This window comes from Rhinolophus hipposideros (genome assembly GCF_964194185.1).
Source record: "Rhinolophus hipposideros genome assembly, chromosome: 10".
NCBI lineage: Eukaryota > Metazoa > Chordata > Mammalia > Chiroptera > Rhinolophidae > Rhinolophus > Rhinolophus hipposideros.
In genome coordinates this window covers 77,958,800-77,976,870 of record NC_138056.1, presented here as the reverse complement: position 1 = coordinate 77,976,870, position 18,071 = coordinate 77,958,800, and the positions used below count along the sequence as shown (strand labels likewise).

The window sequence follows — 18,071 nt, the reverse complement described above, 5'->3', positions numbered from 1 at the left end:
AAACCCCAGGGAGCGAGAGTCGTATTAAAGAAATGATAAAGGAAGGTAAAGGGACAAAGAAAGGATGAGGGAGGGAAAGGGAACTAGCCAAAAGTGTTAGTTCCTGGCTAATTAGAGAAATCAAGGTTCCAAGGAGAAGGAAAGTGGAGTAGGGACAGAGCGATGGGTGGAAGTGACTCAGGAGAGAACGCGTCCTCAGTGTGAAGGGACAGGAACCATAAAGAAAGTATCAGGAAGAGTGACTGGGAGTTAAGTGAAAGTCCAGTCGTGAGAGGGAGGGAGGAAGTAGAAGGAAAGTAAGTGATGTCCCATTGAGTCAGGGCAGATGGGTGCCAGGACAAGTCCAAAAAGAGCGACAGGGCAGAAAGAAATAAAGGGAAGAGGATAGTCTTTACAATAGGAGGATAACCTTAGATACACTCACCAGGGAATGGTCTGAAATTCCTATAGTGTCACGGTTTCCTTTGTTGGGGGAGGGGGGACATTCCGGAATCTGTACAGAACCAGAGGACTTGTGCTGGGTATAAGCCTGGTTTCAAGCAAGTATCCTCAGCTCTGTTAGCCCAGACGGTCTTATCCGTGATACCGATCCCTTTCTTCTTGTTTTGCCCATGATTGGCTGTTAAAGAAGTTCAGTTTGATGTCTCTGATTCTTCCTCCCCTAGTAGTGGGATGAGGAAGGGCCGATGTAGCTTCTCCGAATAGAGAGGTGAGTGATCAGGCCACAGGTCCCTCCATGGTCGCCATTTGTTACCAATGGGCAGAAGTCTCCTTTTCAAGGACCCCAAGCAGGGTTCTTTTCCCGAAAGTGATCTTTAACAATACAAGCTTTTATTCTAGGGCCAGAGAATAAAGAAGCAGGAGCACAGCTCTCAGATCGACTTCTCCTCCCTTAACTGTCCACAGGTACCTAAAATGGGATAGAAGCAATGAAGGGAGGTTTAGGTAAATAGGAGGAATATTCATGGGTTTTCCAGGGAAAAGGGTGGCTTTTTCTCTGACTCAGGGTTCTACCCTCCTTATGTTCCTTTATGGCCATTGTCATGGCGTTTGTCAACTGTCATGGCACTGGTAGATGTGTTATTTAGCAGAGAGAGTATATGAGTATTATGAGCTTTAAAATCTTTTGGAGGTCCTTTAGACAGTCATTTTAGTTTCCACCGGTTTCAGCTATTCTTGACAAGTTCTTAACTGCTGACCTTGGCCTTCCTTGTTCTTAGAGGTAGAGTTAGAGCAAGGGAGAGCTTCAGGCCAGGCCTCTTAAACCTCCAGGCAGGCACTGTGGCTCTGTCACAGGGTAACAATTTTACAAGAGAACTCTGGGAAATTAAGTGATAGAACCAAGGTCCAGGATTTAGGTCTAATGTCTACTAGCCCTGTGCCTGTTCTTCTACATGACATTGATTCTCGTGTTTATTATTTTATTTCAAAGTCATTGTCTCACAGAAAGAGGAAAGATAGCCAAAAGTAAAAACAAACCAAAACAAAAACAAACCAACATTTCTTTCTTAACCTCAGAAAAGAACTTTTATTCCTTTACAGTACTCTGTTCTGTACTTTGTGTTTTTACAATACTTTGTTTTAATTAAATGCTCAGATTGATTCTGGATGGGATGATTATGAATAAAGAGACCATACTCGTCACATACCAAACTGACAATAGTGAGAAGCTTCAACTCACCCAGTGGTTGAAACTGCAGTGGGTGGTCACGTAGGGTGGTCATGTAGCTGGAGCCTGCAGCTGGGGAAAACAACCTTGAGCCACATCCTCCACCCAATAAGCGACAATGAGCAGACAGAACCATAATCACAGGACAGATAACCAGGCCTAGGAAAAGTTTCTAAAGTCGAACAAGTGCACTAGTTAAAAGAGCTGCCCGATAGTTAACTTTTCTTATTATCATAATAAAAAACACTCCCCTAGGCAGAGATTTAAGATGCTAACAAGACTAATGAGACATGCTATGCATGAAGTAGCATGTAGGTATAATGCACAGGTGCAGTGTAGGACCTGCCTCAACATACTTTGGGGTGGAAGAAGGAAAGAGGAAGGGGTGGCCTCTAACCCAAGAGCCCATAAAACCATGGTGCCTCTAAGCCTCAGGGAACCATATCCATTCTCTGCCCAGTGTGCCCGATTGGTACATCAAGCTTTCACTTTAATAAACCTCCCTCTCAGCAAAACCGTTTCACCCACTCTCTTGATTTCTGTCCTGAGAGGGGCACTCCACCAGTAACAAAACCTTTTTGTGATAAGACCTAGAAGCACAAGGTACAAGGTTAAGAATAACTTTCTTGTTCCCTTGCAGAGTCAGTGTCTTTGAGTTATGTCTCCACAAATAAATGCTGCTGGCATGTAGGGAAGACAAGAAATTAATTCTTTTGCCACAAATTAATCCTTTTGCCACAAAAGGATTAATAGTCAAATTTGAGTAAACTAATTTGTAAATTTGATTCAACGTTTTTTCTAGACTTGAATCTTGAGTATTTAGAAGCTTTCCTCAAAGCCATTTTAATGCTATGCTAATTTTAAATGGTTGACAGTGACTTCAGCACAATTGACTTAAATTCGACTGAAATGCTCAAATTTTTTCTTCATAAAGTGACTGGAAAAAAAGTATGAAAAATTGATGTTCATCTGACTTAAATCTTTCATCCTGTTCTTTCCTTATGATAGGCTTTATTTTCCTTTAATCTAAACTAAAAATAACCAGATTCAGAGTGATTTAGAGGTTCCAAAAATAGTACTGTATCTCTTGGTTGACATAAAGTTAAAATTCCAATGAGAGACTACATATAGATTTTTATGTAAACAGTGTTTTCTGAGTTGCTGAAAAAACAGAACAAAACTTTTTCCTGCAGTTACCTATTTACAACTGCATTTTCCTATTACATAGGCACTCTGTTACCTCCTTAAACTCTCAGATATAGTCAGTGTTAATTCATTGATTTAACACACAGTCATTGACAATTTACTATGTGGAAATACTGAGTAGAGCATTGGAGGAATAGGGGAGGAATGGTGGCAAACCACAATAGGCAGATGGGCATATCCCTCAGATCTCCGAGGAATTCAAATGGACAGCCACTCAAACATTTAGCACAAAAACATGTTGGACAAAAAGCAAATAAATAAGTTCCATTTTTATGTATTATACTTCAGATGATTGTTATATAAATAAAGAAAATTATAGTTTCTGGCTATGAACCAGTTTGCTGGGATGGAGTCCAGTGGTTTTGGAATTTGGTTGATAGCTTTTTTTTTTTCCTTTTTAACAGCTTTACTGAAATATAATTCTCATGTAATACAGTTCATTCACTTATACAATTCAATGGCTTTTAGTATATTCAAAGAATTGTGCATCCATCACTACAGTCAATTTTAAAATATTTCCTCACCCCGAAAAGAATTACCGTACCCTTTTCTATCACATCCCAATCCCCTCATCTCCCCCCATGCCAGGCAAGGACTAATCTACTTTAAGTTTCTATGGATTTGTTTATTCTGGAAATTTCATATAAATGAAATCATATAATATGTGGTCCTTTGGGACTGGCTTCTTTTAATCAGCATAATGTTTTCAAAATTCATCTTTTTGCACATATCTGTACTTTTATTACCAAATAATATTCCATTTTATGTATATACCACATTTTGTTTATTCATTCATCAGTTAATGGACAGTAGCATTATTTCCACTTTTTGACTATTGTGTAAAACACCGTAACTGTAAACATTCATGTTCTTGTGTACACATATTAACTATATTTAGTCATTTGCACAACTTCCAGACTATTTTCCAACTGGTAGCACCATCTTACAGTTCCACCAGCAGTGTATGAGTCCGACTCATCCACAGCCTCATCAATTGTTATTTATCTATCTTTTCTATTACAGTCATCCTGATCAGTGTAAATCGCTATTTCATGATTTTGTCTTGCATTTTCCTGATGACTTATAATGTTAAACATCTCTTCATGTGCTTATTGGCTATTTGTATATCTTTGGAGAACTGTCTCTTCAGATTCTTTGCCCACTTTAAAATTCACTTATTTGTCTTTATTGAATTGTAATAATTCTTTATGTAGTCTAGGTACAAATTCCTTATGATTGGCAGAAATGTTCTCCCATTTTGTGGGATTTCCTTTCACTTTTTAATAGTGTCCTTTGATGTACAGAAGTTTTTAATCTTGACAATCATGTCCAATGTATGTTCTTTTTTTTCTTTTATTGCTTGTGCTTTTGATGTCATATCTAAAAAACCGTTGCCTAATTCAAGGTCCCAAACTTTTCTGCCTGTGTTTTCTAAAATTTTTATAGTTTCAGCTCTTACTTTTAGATCTTTTATCCATTTTGAATTGTTTTGTGTATAGTGGGAGATAGGAGTACAGCTTCATTGTTTTGCATGTGAGTATCCAGTTCTCACAGCATCACTTGTTGGAGAGAAATTAACTTTATCATCAGACAAATGTTGGTCATGTAGCTCAAAGTGGTAGATGTCAACACTGTCAAAAATATAATTTGACATGTACAAGAATGACTTAACATTTAATTCCATAGGAAATGCTTGTATTTCCTTAATGACAAGGAAGGTTAGTTCCTTAATAACCTTCCTTAAAGGTTGGTTGGTTTGTTTGTATGTTTGTTTGTTTGTTTTCTGTGTATGTGTGTGTTTGGAGACAGTGGTGTGGATGTGGAGAATGAGTGGATTTTAAAATTCACATAAAACCTTCACTTATTGGGTATACAGTTTGTGCTAGACTTTGGGAATGAAAAGATAGGCCTGCTACAGAGTAGAGTTTCCGTTCATAATTATTGAAGGATTGGAGATAGTTTGGAAAGAAGATATAGTTTCTGCTTTCTAGAAAGATGCATAAAGATAGATAATATAATATGAAAGGCTGTAACTGAAGCATAATATGTGAAGCAACCTTGGAACAGAGGGAATTGACTATATAGTTAATCCAATTGGTTAAAAGTGAGTAGAAGTGGAAAACACCTTGCAGATTAGCTGGTAATGTTGCTACAGTTTTGTGTTATTATTGAAATATCAGAGAAAAATTAACTATGGACATTTGTTTCTCATTTTCAATTATGACTTCTATTCATTTACTCTTTGACAGAATAGGTTTTTTGCCTTTGATACTGAATATAGCTGCAGAGGAGACAGCTTAGAAAATCAAAGATCTAATTTCTCTCTAGAGTTCATGTTATACTTTCCTAATAAATGGCTGTTATTTAAAAAAAAATTTTTTTAAATAAGTTCTTAAAATTTGATTACTGTTTATTGCCTCTTACAACTTTTTCCAAGCTCCTCCTCATCTTTCCCATTTGGGAGAAGAAAAATAAATAAATGCTACTTAATGTTTGTTTGTTTTTTAGCTCATATAAATTCTTAGTTTTGGGGGCACTATAAGACTGGGTAAATGGTACAATATCAAGAAAATCATTCCCAAAACATTAATGCAATTGAATTTTTAGCTTAATATGTAGTTTATCAATTTAGAAAAAACTATTATTTTTTTTTAAATATTCAGTTTCAGAATGGTATCCAATATTTATGAGGTCATCTAAATAATGAATATCAAGCACTTGGACATTCTGAAAAAATCACGCTGTGGATTGTGATTTTTAAGCCAACAAAGAAAACATACACTGTTTTAAACCTACTTTCTCTTTCCTATGAGTCAAAGAATCATAGTTTTCACTGTCACTGAACAACTGTGAAATTTGTGCTAATACAAGCATAGCCTCTACCTGTCCTGACAAGTTTGTACCATTATACATTTGCAAAGGAATCAATAGCCTCATTCTATTCCCATGCATTGTATCTCAACAGTTGTTATAAACAAAAAGAAAATACAAGTCTTTTTGCCCAAGAATAGATTAATTGATAGATACGTGAATTTGTTTCAAAGTTACTGTTTTGCTGTACTTTGTTTTGCTGTACTTTTGAGCAAACAAAAAAGATATGTGTATTTTGAATGAATTAATACCTAAATCTATCTATTAAGTTCCCATTATACTGGCTACTGTCAACACTTACTACTTACAAGAGAAATGAATCCTATGAATTCTGAATGTCTGATGTATGTAATGGTTATTTTCTTCTATATCCAGGGTGAGTCTTTGTTGGACACTTAACACAAGACTATCAGAAATAGAAGGTACTTAAGAAACTATGTGGTCCAAATTTTCTTATTTTCTGGATAAGGAAATAGAGGCCCAGAAAAGTGACTGGATTGCCTTGGGTTGCATATCTCATTAGTGGTAGAGTAAGTCTCAGTACAAACAATGGGAACTCAAATAAGTATAATATTCTGCCCATGGTTTGATTGCATTCTCTTGAATATGAGTCCACTAGATGAGGTAGACATACTTCATTTGACTCCTCATGTATCTGGCAATTCTATAACTAAGAAAATATATTCTAATTGCAGTGTATACCAGTGGTCCTCACCATTAGGTCCTCTACATTTTCATGGGAATGAAAAGCTATTTTAAAAGCACCTTTACAGAAGAAAATTTGTTACCCCTCTTTGATTATTCATTTTCATGTTTAACAGTCGTCACTCTCAGTAAGATTTCCTTATGTCAGAGGTTTTCATATTTGGGTTCCAACAATCCCTAAGGAAGCCATGGTATGTGGATTTTTGAACCCCTTCAAATGATGTGCATAATTTAGTTCACAGCTTTTGTAAATTTCTCAAAGAACCACTACTCAAGATCAACCTGGCTTGTCAGTCTACAAGTTTGCCTTGTTTCTTTTTGCCTTATCTTCCTTGGAAGACACTTGCTATCCTCATATTATAACTCTGTATTAATTTGGAGATTATTAGTTTCCAAATGACGAATTTCAGATCAGTTTAATTTTTCTCATAGGCTCTTTCTTTTCTCCACATATTAAATCATTTTTATGGCTCTCTTTTGAACCCTTTCCAAATTCTTTATAAACCTGAAAGTCAAGGAGCTCAGCATTAGAAATCATGTAGTAATGAAGATCTAGTTTAGGAACTTGGATCTGCTGACACTGGTGTCAGAGGATTAGGGGCAGCAGAAGTAAGACTACTGAGATATGTCCAGGAATGCCCCACCGACCCCCCAGGTTAGGCTAAGCAGACCCTCAAGTCAGAGAGACAGAGGATAAGGGGCCCAGGTAAAGCTTAAACGAATTGGGCACATATCAAAGTTCAAAAGAGAGTAAATGGATCCTGAATGAAGGAGGTCAAAGTAGGGAGTAGGAATCAAGCCCAGACCTGAAAGTGAAACAGAATCCAGCAGAAAAATCTGCATATGAACAAACTGCCACCATTCTTAGTAAAATCAATCCAATTTTCCAATATTGGGACTCTTCACATGAGGACTAGCTGCTGGACCTTGCAATACAAATACTTGTCTATCAGATATGCCTTCTGCAACCTCTTCACACTAGCTTCCCAATGTTAGATTCTCCAGAGTTATGTTCCCAAGAGGTGTGACTAATTGAAACAGTAGGATGGGGTTTACAAGCTATAATACATATAAAGTAGGTTGTCAAAATCACTGGGGTTGGGACCGACTACAGACAATTCTGGGACTCTGATGAAAACTGTGGACTTTCTCTCCTGAAGGAAAGCAAGCAGCAAATACATATCATGTAAATAATTTTTATACAATTTAACCTGCTCTGAAACTGATTCATTGTTAATAACTCCCAATTGAGAAATGCGGTGTCTATGTTTCTTATCCATTTGTTTTCTGTCCTTTATTTTATATAATTGTTTCAGTTGCTATCTGAGCTATCTGTACTAAGGAAGTTTGGGCTTGTAGTTTCTCCATGTAAGCCAAAAGATTAGAGGGGAAAACAGCAACATGAGGCCATGGCACAGTAATTTGAGAGATCCTTAGGGAGCATGGTGAATTTGGGGGGTAAGAACTGTGCCAAACAAGTCCAGCATCCCCTTCTCACTGGATGATTCTGCTCTGTTCCTATGCTAGGGTCTAGGTTTTATTTTACTAGCAAAGAAGCAGTTCCTTTATGAATCATGTAATAAGATACTGATACTGAGCCCGTTAGTTTTATGTGGTTCCTCTTAGAGTAGCGTCCAGTTCCCTAGCATGGCTGGCCTAGGCCCTGGGGCAGTGGGTGAGACCTTTTGTTAGGGCAGGGTGAGAGAGAGAGCAGGAAGAATGGCTCTGGACTTTATTCACTGCTGTTTGTGACTATACAGAGGGTGCCCCAAAAAATGTATACACATTTTAAGAAAGGAAAACTGTATTAAAATCGTAATACTCAATATATACCAATAACAAAAGATGAATACAAGTCACGTTTGACTTCTGCAATGAAAAAAGGTGCTCAAAGTGGTTATCATTAACGTCCAGACACTTCTGATTACGGCGAACTAGTGCTTGAGCAACGTTGACCAAAGTGTCCACTTGTATACATTTTTTGGCAGTAAATTTTACTCATCCATGTCCAGTGGCAAGCCCTCTGACTCTATCTGTAGGTGTTAAATTATATAAAATTGAATTTAGAGAGTAATTATCTGGATAATTCAAGTCGAATAAAACCTCATTTACCGCAGATTTTAAGTCTTCTGAAACAGAGTACCTGAATTATCCAGTTAATTCTATATTTATATACCACTTAGAAAAGAAAAAAAAAGTTTTCTTTTAAATTATAGCAAAACAATCTGTTTGAAGAAAGGATTCCTAAATGTATGAATATTTAAAGGTCTGTTAAGTGTAAGAATCCAGTCTCAATCTTTTGTTTTTTCTGTTTTTTCTCCCCTCCCTTTACTTGATCTCTTCAAATCCTGTCTTTCCTTGAAGCCCAGTTTGCAGCGTATCCTGAGATAATAGAACCCACTTTGATGACATTTTGGAGTATAAATGAGATAATCCAGTCCTGCCTTTACAACAGGGCCTGGCACATAATAAACAATATATATGTTAGCTGTAAAGGATGATAATGGTTATGATAATGCTTTTTTCAAATACTGTGGTCAGCATTTAACCTCTTTAATCTCTGACCATAAAAATGCTACTGCCTAGACTGCTTTTTGACATTTAGTATGCTAGTTTAGATGTTGTTATTTTATCTCTATAATGAGATTGCAAATTCCTTCATACGCAATATAAAATTTTTTGAATTGGATTGAAAATTGTCATTTACTTCCTTTACAAGCCATGTGGTCTTCATTTTGATTTTTTTTTTTTCAACAGAAAATGAAATCACTAGCAGAAAGGAGGAGGAGTGCTCCATCCCTTATCCTGGATAAAGCACTACAAAAACGGCCTAGTACCAAGTAAGTGAAAAGCTTTGTATTACACATTTTGTACACGCTACCTTTTTTTATATGAGCAGTTATTTGTTTGCTGTCAGCACCAGAACTCTCTGTTTAATAATACAAAATATGACTTCTGCCCTGCAGTTATTTAATAAGGCTTTTCTGTGAATCAGAAAGCCTTTTAGAGCTGGTATGTATGATTGTTTTAAAACAGATTCAAAAGTGGATCTCACATCACATAGTACACAAAAATGAAAAATGTAGGTTCCACATACTGTTAAAATTTATAAAAACAATTAGAAATCAGAATACTAAAATATGAGTTATTTCAGCCACCGTACATGTTTGGTGATGCACAAACCTTTGCATATTTTTGTATCACGAGGTGATGCCCATGATGGCTACAAGGCAAATTTTTACCAGTTTTAGATACAAAGAAAGATAACCAGATTATTAAAAAGTGGAATGTGGACTTCTTTTAGGCATTATTGGTTAAGTTTATTAGTGAATTAATTAGTGAAATTTGAAATGGAAAAACAAGCTAAATATCTATTGAAATGGCCGTTTCACTTATTGAGGCTGAATACTATTTCAATGGACATTTTAAGAAAATCTTTCATAATGTGTAGAAATTGAATGTATATTCAATCATTAATTTATTCATTAATTTTTAAATGGCATTTTAACTCAGAGGAGTTTTTATGTTCAAAGGAATGCTGTGATGATTTTCTCTTAATCTGTGAATCGTTTTATGTAAAGAGAAGTCCTTGTCACCTTTGTTTAAAGTGAGGGTGTATCTGATATTTCTATGAATGATGGACTAACTTAACATAAAATCCACATGGAGGCATGGCATTTTTTTCAATTCCAAAATAAATTATATAGCTAAATCCCAGTTAGTGAAACTATCAAGATACTTAGGTTATTCTCAGTATTCAGCAAGTTCTGAGACTCAGGCAGCCCCCCTACCTGCCACCTAAAGACACACTTTAGTCATTGGGTGTCGCGTCCAGCACAAGAGTTGTGGGAAGCGAGGAGAGCGGCACAAGGTTAAGAAAGACAGTAGACAAGAATAGAGTGCAAGCGTGGCCAAGGGACTGCTGCCTCAAGGACTGAGCCCCGAATCGGGCCAATGCATGACTTTTATTAGTTAAGTGTGGAAGTAAAAGAAGTAAAGCTTCAATCTCAAAAAGAAGTAAAGTCAATCTCAAGATCTGTGAATCCCACACATTATAATAGGAAACTGATTTAAGCCAATCACCCTTGCCTGCAGACAGCTGAACCTTAAGTCCCAGGATAAGTACTTCACCAAGGGATAAAACCTTTATGCATATGAATAGATGGAGAGCACATCATTGAGTCACTTCCCAAGCAGGTTGTGGGAAGGAATACAGAGAGGCAGAGGCTTTCCTTAGCTGGGGGAAGGTGAAGGGCTGTGCCCACCTCTATCAACCCGTGAGTTCCCCAGATGGTCCCCACATGGCTGTGTCTGGCTTGGGTTGCCCCCCACCCCCGGGAGTCGTACCAGTCTTTGACTGGCCAGCCATCTTTCTGGGGCCAAACAGGGAGACATGAGGTGTAAGCACAAAGGTGAAGCAAAGTCCCTGAAAGGATCCGTCTCACAAACTGCTTTCTTTAGGGGCAGGTACGAGGAGACAGACAGGTAGGCTGCTGCATGGCAACAATTGGGTTGATAAGGAAATATAAATTACTTTTAATTAGAAAGATAGAATGCCAAATAAATACTACAGTAATACATTTCAGTGCCATATATAAATGTTGTTTGGATTATTTGCATTAGTGTATCTATGCATTAGTGTGGATAAAAGAGAATGTTATATCTTCAGTTTGACGTTGATTACCTAGAAAACTCAGAAGAAAGTATTTTTTAGGGAAGGTATAGAGAGGAGGCAGAATTATCAGTACACCTGTCTATGATTCTACTGTGTATATAAAAATAGCTTTATTATTTACTTTTTTAAAAAACCGTTTTAGGTGAAATTTCTTATTGAAAGTTTCTGGAATGGATGCGTGCTAAACTTTTCAGTTAAAAGTAGCCTTTACATCAGAGAAGCATTAGCCTGAGATCAGAGGTCAATAGTGGCCCACCTACCACCTAACCTAGGACAAGAATCTGTAACAGTAGGATTGTAGATATGGAAAGCTCATAGACCAATGGTTCTCAGGAAGGAGGCATTTTGGAATTTTCGGGAGCATTTGAGTTTGTCTCAGTGATTTAGCTGGCAGTGGCCAGAGACGCTGGACACCATGTAATGCACAGGATATCCTACATAACAAAGAATTGTGTGATTTCCACATAGCTTATGAATGTCCCATACATGACATATTTGTGAAGGGGAGAAATCTTACATAATTATACAAAGTGTTTTTATATGATTTTATATAGTTTTTAAAAACACTAAATTTTCCAGAAATGTAGCTACCTTGCATATCAAGAGATAATTGTACTTTGTATTGTTGGGAATCATTATAAAAAATCACTTGATTTTACTTCATTTTCCTGTACTTGTTGCATGGAATGGTTTCTTATCATCCTACTTCTCTTAAATTTAAATATATTAATTATAAGTAGGTGTAAGCATCCGACTACTTTATTATCTTTTAGTGTAGTCATCCCTGAGCACATACATACTGAAATACATAATTTATTATTAATTACTTTCATTTCATTTTCCTTTATATTACTGTTAGGGTATTTTATCGATACTTTTGAAATTCTGTTAAATATCTGTGAACTTTATTTCAGGATAGAAAAGGAGGAGTTGAAATAAATGTATGTGCTTAGACTTTTATATAACGAAGGTGTATTGAGTCTAATAGGATTGAGAGCAACTGATGTAGATGAAATGCCAGGTTAGAGAAAATGCTAACACTCACTGACTTACTGAGATTACTTTGAGTTGGAGAACCAGTATGATAATACACAGCCATCTCCTGCCCTACTCCTGTCTCCCTTCACCTCTGCAATAACTGGTGCTTACATTAGAGCCAGTACCCCAAATTCCTGCCTCAGAAATATGGTGGGCTTTGGGTCAAAATAACCACAGGGAAAAAAAGTTTAAGTTGAAGTTGTATATGTTCTAATCTTCAGTTTATTTCCTATCAGTTTCTCTAGGTCAGTAATATGAGTGCATAGGACTGGGGGACAGAACCTTTACCTGTCTTACAGAAATAATACTTTTACGCTATGTGGTGTTGGTGGTTAATGTATACCACCATCCCCCCCAAAAAAAGCTGTTGGGTGTTGAATGCATACAAAATATTTGCAAGTAATTTAATCCCAGGATTGGAAAGATCCTTAAAGGTCATCTAGTCTGGTGGTTTCCAAGCCTTTCTAAATCAGTATTCTGCAGTGGGACCCAGGCATCTGCATGTGTTTCAAAAACTCTTCATGATTGATTCTGATACACTCTTTTTTTTTTTTTTAATCTTCACATCATCTTTTTATTTATTTATTTTTATTTTTTTTATTTTATTTTTTTCTTTTTTTTATTAGTTTCAGGTGTACAAGACAAGGTAATACTTAGACGCCCACCATCTACATCCCTCACACTGTGAACTCCCCTCCCCCCACCCACCATCCCTCCCACCTCACACCCAGCCATCACATCACACACATAAAATTATAGTTGGCATTCATTAATGTTTAGCCTCTGGTGCACAATGCCACGATCAGGCATCCACACCATCCCTGAGGTGGTCTGATTCTGATACACTCTTGATGGAGACCACTGTGGAAGGCTATAAAAGAAGCTTTTCTTAAAGGAATGCTTCTAAAAAGAATAGTGAAACAGAATTTCAAAACAGTACAGAATGGTAATACATATTTCTTATAAAACAGACAATGTGGACGTTATAAAACACAAAGCAAAGTCCCCACTCCATCCCAGGGGTAACCACTTGTTAATTATTTGCATGTCCTTCTAAACCCTTGTCTATGCAAATGTGGTTAGAATTTTTATTTGCTTTCCCTAATGTTTAAATTTTCACTTTAACATAAATAGTAGTTCTTCAGTTTCAAGTCTTTTTAAAATTAGAAATCAGAGGGGAAAGGAGGAAAGGGGGTGGTAGATGAGGGTAAAGGGGATCAAATATATGGTGATGGAAGGAGAACTGATTCTGGGTGGTGAACACACAATGGGATTTATAGATGATGTATTACAGAATTGTACACCTGAAACCTATGTAACTTTACTAACAATTGTTGCCCCAATAAACTTTAATTAAAAAAAAATTAGAAATCAAATCCTAGTGTAATAGTCATTCAAGAAAATATTTGAGTTTTGTTCATCTTTATATATATTCCCCAAAAGTTACATAAATCAGATTTTATTAATTATCAATGAACTTCCTATAGTGAATTGTTTTATAAAGAGTTTTTTCCAAAGTTTTTAAAAAGGGGCGGCACAGTGTCTTAGGTGGTTGGAGCGCCATGCTCCTAATGCAGAAGCCTACCAGTTTGATTCCCACATGGGCCAGTGAGCTGCGCCCTCTGCAGCTAAGACTGTGAACAATAGCTCTCCCTGGAGCTGGGCTGCGGTGAACAGCCAGAGGTCCTGGGAGATGCTGTGTGCAGCAGAGGAGAGCTGCTGTGGCAACCGAGGAGAGCAAGGCTCAGGGAGCTGCACCCTACAACTAGACTGAGAAACAATGGCTTAAAAACTGGGGGCGAGGGCGGGGAGGCAAAACAAAACAACAAAGTTGTTAAAGTAACTCACATTTTCATCTGTTAGGAAACACGAAAAGTTTCTAAAATCCAAGCTGATAGCACACATATTTCAAGTTGAACGTTATACTGTACAACAAAATTGTAGTACCTAAAAAGAATTTTACTATCGCTTTACATGTATTATCATGTATTGTGTGGGGGCGGCAGCAAAGAAATAGTGTTTTTCACTTATTAGCATTGCATATTTCTTGAATAAAAACAGAGTAATCATAGCATTTCATATATCTTGAATTACACCCATACTGATTTTGACTTTGTAGTAGAACCTTACTATTTCCACTACTGTCCCCTAGTTAAGGTGTTACATAGTAAATAATGACTTCTAGATGATAAAGCTTTTGTCCAAAGTTTAGCAAACATTCATGAGGAATTTGAAAGAATGCTTTCATTTAACGGCTGTGTTGCACCTCAGTTTTTATTGAATTTAATGAACAAGAGCTAGGATTAAAAGAGGAGGAAAGAGTTAGGTTAACTGGTGAGTTAACTGTTTATGTGTTAAATGCTGTGTTACCTCCAGTGTTCTTTGATCAACCACAGAACATGTCAGAAGAGGCAGTTTAGAGAGTCTAACATTTTTTTGTATGTGGACACTATTCAGACCAGCTGGAGGTGATTTCTCTAAGTAATTATTATATCTCCTGGCATAGCAGGTGACAGACATCTTTCACACTAAGAAGGTTAGTGGTTTCCCTACATGGCTGCGCTCAACTGTTTTAACTCTCAAACACATGGTGTTCAGTTGTGTTTAAGGACAACCTCACTTCATGTCTTAGTCCTCCTCATGGCAAGACTCTTTGTTGAAATTCAACAAGTCAAAAGACTTCCCTACACATACTCTGAATTCTAACCATTTCTAATTACTTGCAGTTTCCTAAACACACTATACTCTCTAGCATTGGCTCCAATGTCACTTCCTTCAGGAACTCCTCTAACCCTTCATAAGTAGCATTCATGCTCCTATAGCACTGTATGTATCTTTTAATCATAGCTCTCATCCCACTGTATTGGCATCACCATTTACATCATGTTCCCTTTAATGTCCCCACCATTTGTTAATAAAATAATGCCTTGTACATAACTGGTATTTGTTGGATGAATTAGTGAATGAGCAAGTGACTCAATTTCCAAACCATAATAGGAATTTAATAAGTTAGTACAGTAGTTTCTGAATTTCCTGCCCTCCTTTAAGTAGCCAATACATAGGAGACTTTCTTTTTTCATTGACATTATTTGTGAAATTCTGGCTAGGGAAAAAGGAATCTCCTTTTTAACAAAATGATTCTGAGTTATTGTTAGGAAGTTATTTCATGTAGCATAATACCACAAGAACTCATGTATATGGTCTGGAAATACTATGTTGGCATTTTTGTGGTATTTCTTCATTGTTTACTTAAGAATAAATTCAAATCATACAAACTTTTCCTCCAGAAATTCACTTGTTTTGATATGGTATTCACCCCACCTTAAAGAAATTACAGAAACGTGTACCAACATTTGTTTAGAATTACAATCTGTTAGCATTTTTAAGTTGGAATTCACCTGTCACCATCCTCACTTCCAAATTAGTTTATTGTGTCTGTGCTGTTTGCAAAACTTTGTGCTGGGCACTTTAAATATATTCCCTTTTTTAAAAATCTTTATTAAATTTATTGGGGTGACATTCCTTAGTAAAATTATATAGGTTCCAAGTGTACAATTCAATAATACATCATCTATATATTGCATTGTGTGTTCGCCACCCAGAGTCAGTACTCCTTCCATCACCATGCATTTGACATCCTTTGCTCTCTTCTACCACTCCCCTCCCCGCCTTACCCTCTGCTAACTACTGAACTGTTGTCTGTGTCTATGAGTTTTTGTTTGTTTGATATTACTTGGTGTCATGCCAGGTCTCAGGTCCCACTCCCTGCCAAAAAGAAACACCAACGGAGCCATGGCTAGGGGGTTCATACCACTATATTCTCTCTGGCAGCGAGGTTGGAGACACAGGAAGCAGGAGCCACAGGATGAGTAATCTGCCATCCACTTCTCTGCCAACCAACCAACCCCCTAGCGTATTCTTGATGGCAGCTGGTCAAGACACAAAAGCAAACATCCGCCAGTACCCCAACGAGGGGTCTTCCTGCACCCCAGTCTTGCTGGCGGCCAGGCAAGACACAGGAAGTAGGATCAACATGATCCGCAATGTAATCCGCTTACTAACCGCACTTGCTAGCTGCAATCCGGCATCCGCTTCTCTGCCAACCCCCTAGCATAGGCACGGTAGTTATATTAGTGGCTAATGGCTAACTGCTTACCGCTCATGGCCAACTAATCACAGCGGATGACCATCTACTACCCAAGCCATCACCTTTCCACGTGAGGCCAACTGGAAACTGCTCTCTGGAACTCTGTCCCCACACCCCATAAGAAAAGATGAAATACTGCCATTTGCAACAACATGGATGGATCTTGAGATTATCATGCTAAGCAAGCAAAGTCAGACAGAAAAAGTTGAGAACCATGTGACTTCACTGATATGTGGGATATAAATCTGAAGCAACAAATGAACAATACAACCAAACAAAATACATTCCCTTTTAAATCTCTGCTTACTGCTTCTGAGAGGAGAGAAAGACAATGCCAGGGAAGCATTGTGATACAGAAGAAAGAGCTTGGGCTTTGGCTGCATTCAAATACAGGCTCTCCATCTTGGTTTTCTGTATGACCTAGATAAATTACCCCATCTCTGAGTGTCAGTGTTTTTTCCTCTGTAAAATATGAATCTAATGCTTGAATTATAGAATATAAAATGAGAAATAACTGAAAATGCTTAGAAGACTTACTTAGTTAATAGTTGTTTCTTTCCCTTCTCTTAGACATAGTTCATTTTCAAGCTTTAAACCTCCTGACTCATCCAGCAAAGTCAAGTTTATTAATGAAACTCACCTACTTTATCATCACAGTATTGTATAACTACCATGTTTCCCCGAAAATAAGACCTAGCCGGACAATGAGCTCTAATGTGTCTTTTGGAGCAAAAATTAACATAAGACCGGTATACTATTACTATATACTATATACTATATACTATAGACCAGTATACTATACTATACTCTTATTTTAGTATACTATAAGACCTGGTCTTATACAATATAATATACTATAAGTATATTAATTTTTGCTCCAAAGACACATTATTAATTTTTGCTCCAAAAATTATTAAATTTTGCTCCAAAAGACGCATTAGAGTTGATGGTCCGGCTAGGTCTTATTTTCAGGGAAATATGGTAGAAGCAATTCATTGAGACTGGCTCATTATATTGTGAGAATTGAGTCAAAGACTTGTCCTAAGTCACACAGTTGATTATAGCATGAGAGACAGGATTGGAAACCCAGGTCTTTGGTCTTGATGAAATATTCTTTGCATTACACAAACAAAAGGAGTATGATATAGTGTCGAAGAGCATGGATTCTGAAGTCAGATTGCCAGGTGTGAATCTCTTACTTGCTGTGTGATCTTGGGTAAGTTTTTAAATCAGGGATAATAACAAAACCTACCTCATAAGGTTATAAGGAAGACTAAGTGCATCTCGTATATGTAAAGTTCTTCACATAGTATATGGTAAATGACCCATGCTATATGTGTGAAGTCTATCTATTATTATTACTAGTAATAGTAACAGTAGTAACAACAGAAGTAAAAGTACATATTATCCTGGTGAGAGACTCTTCCCATAACAGCTGTGAAATAAAAAAGATGAAAGATGTCATGTGAAAGCCAGCTATAGTCTAATATTAAATTCATTTTAGCAAGACAATTATATTTCTAGGTCTGGCCTGAAGCAAGATTAGCTAAGAACATTTTGTATTTATTCTTTTTTTTCCCGAGTATAATTTGCTTTTTAATGAGAACAACGTGTGTAAATGGCAAAATGCCACCACTGGATTTATTCTTGATAGATACTGACAACTCTTGATGTCTCCCTAGGCAGAAGTTCAAAGTATGCCTAGAATGATTCTGGGAAATAAGGGCTTGAAATACAGGGGATTGACCTGGTTTGCTTGG

General features: G+C 37.0%; 1 protein-coding gene across 1 annotated transcript in view; it reads left to right on the top strand.

The window, feature by feature from the left end:
• Window positions 1-18,071, top strand: part of ARHGAP20 (Rho GTPase activating protein 20) — a 138,369-nt gene that overhangs the window by 11,215 nt on the left and 109,083 nt on the right. The window contains 1 exon segment of the mRNA XM_081062599.1: window positions 9,209-9,291. Within this exon segment, the coding sequence (XP_080918725.1) occupies window positions 9,209-9,291 (83 nt within the window).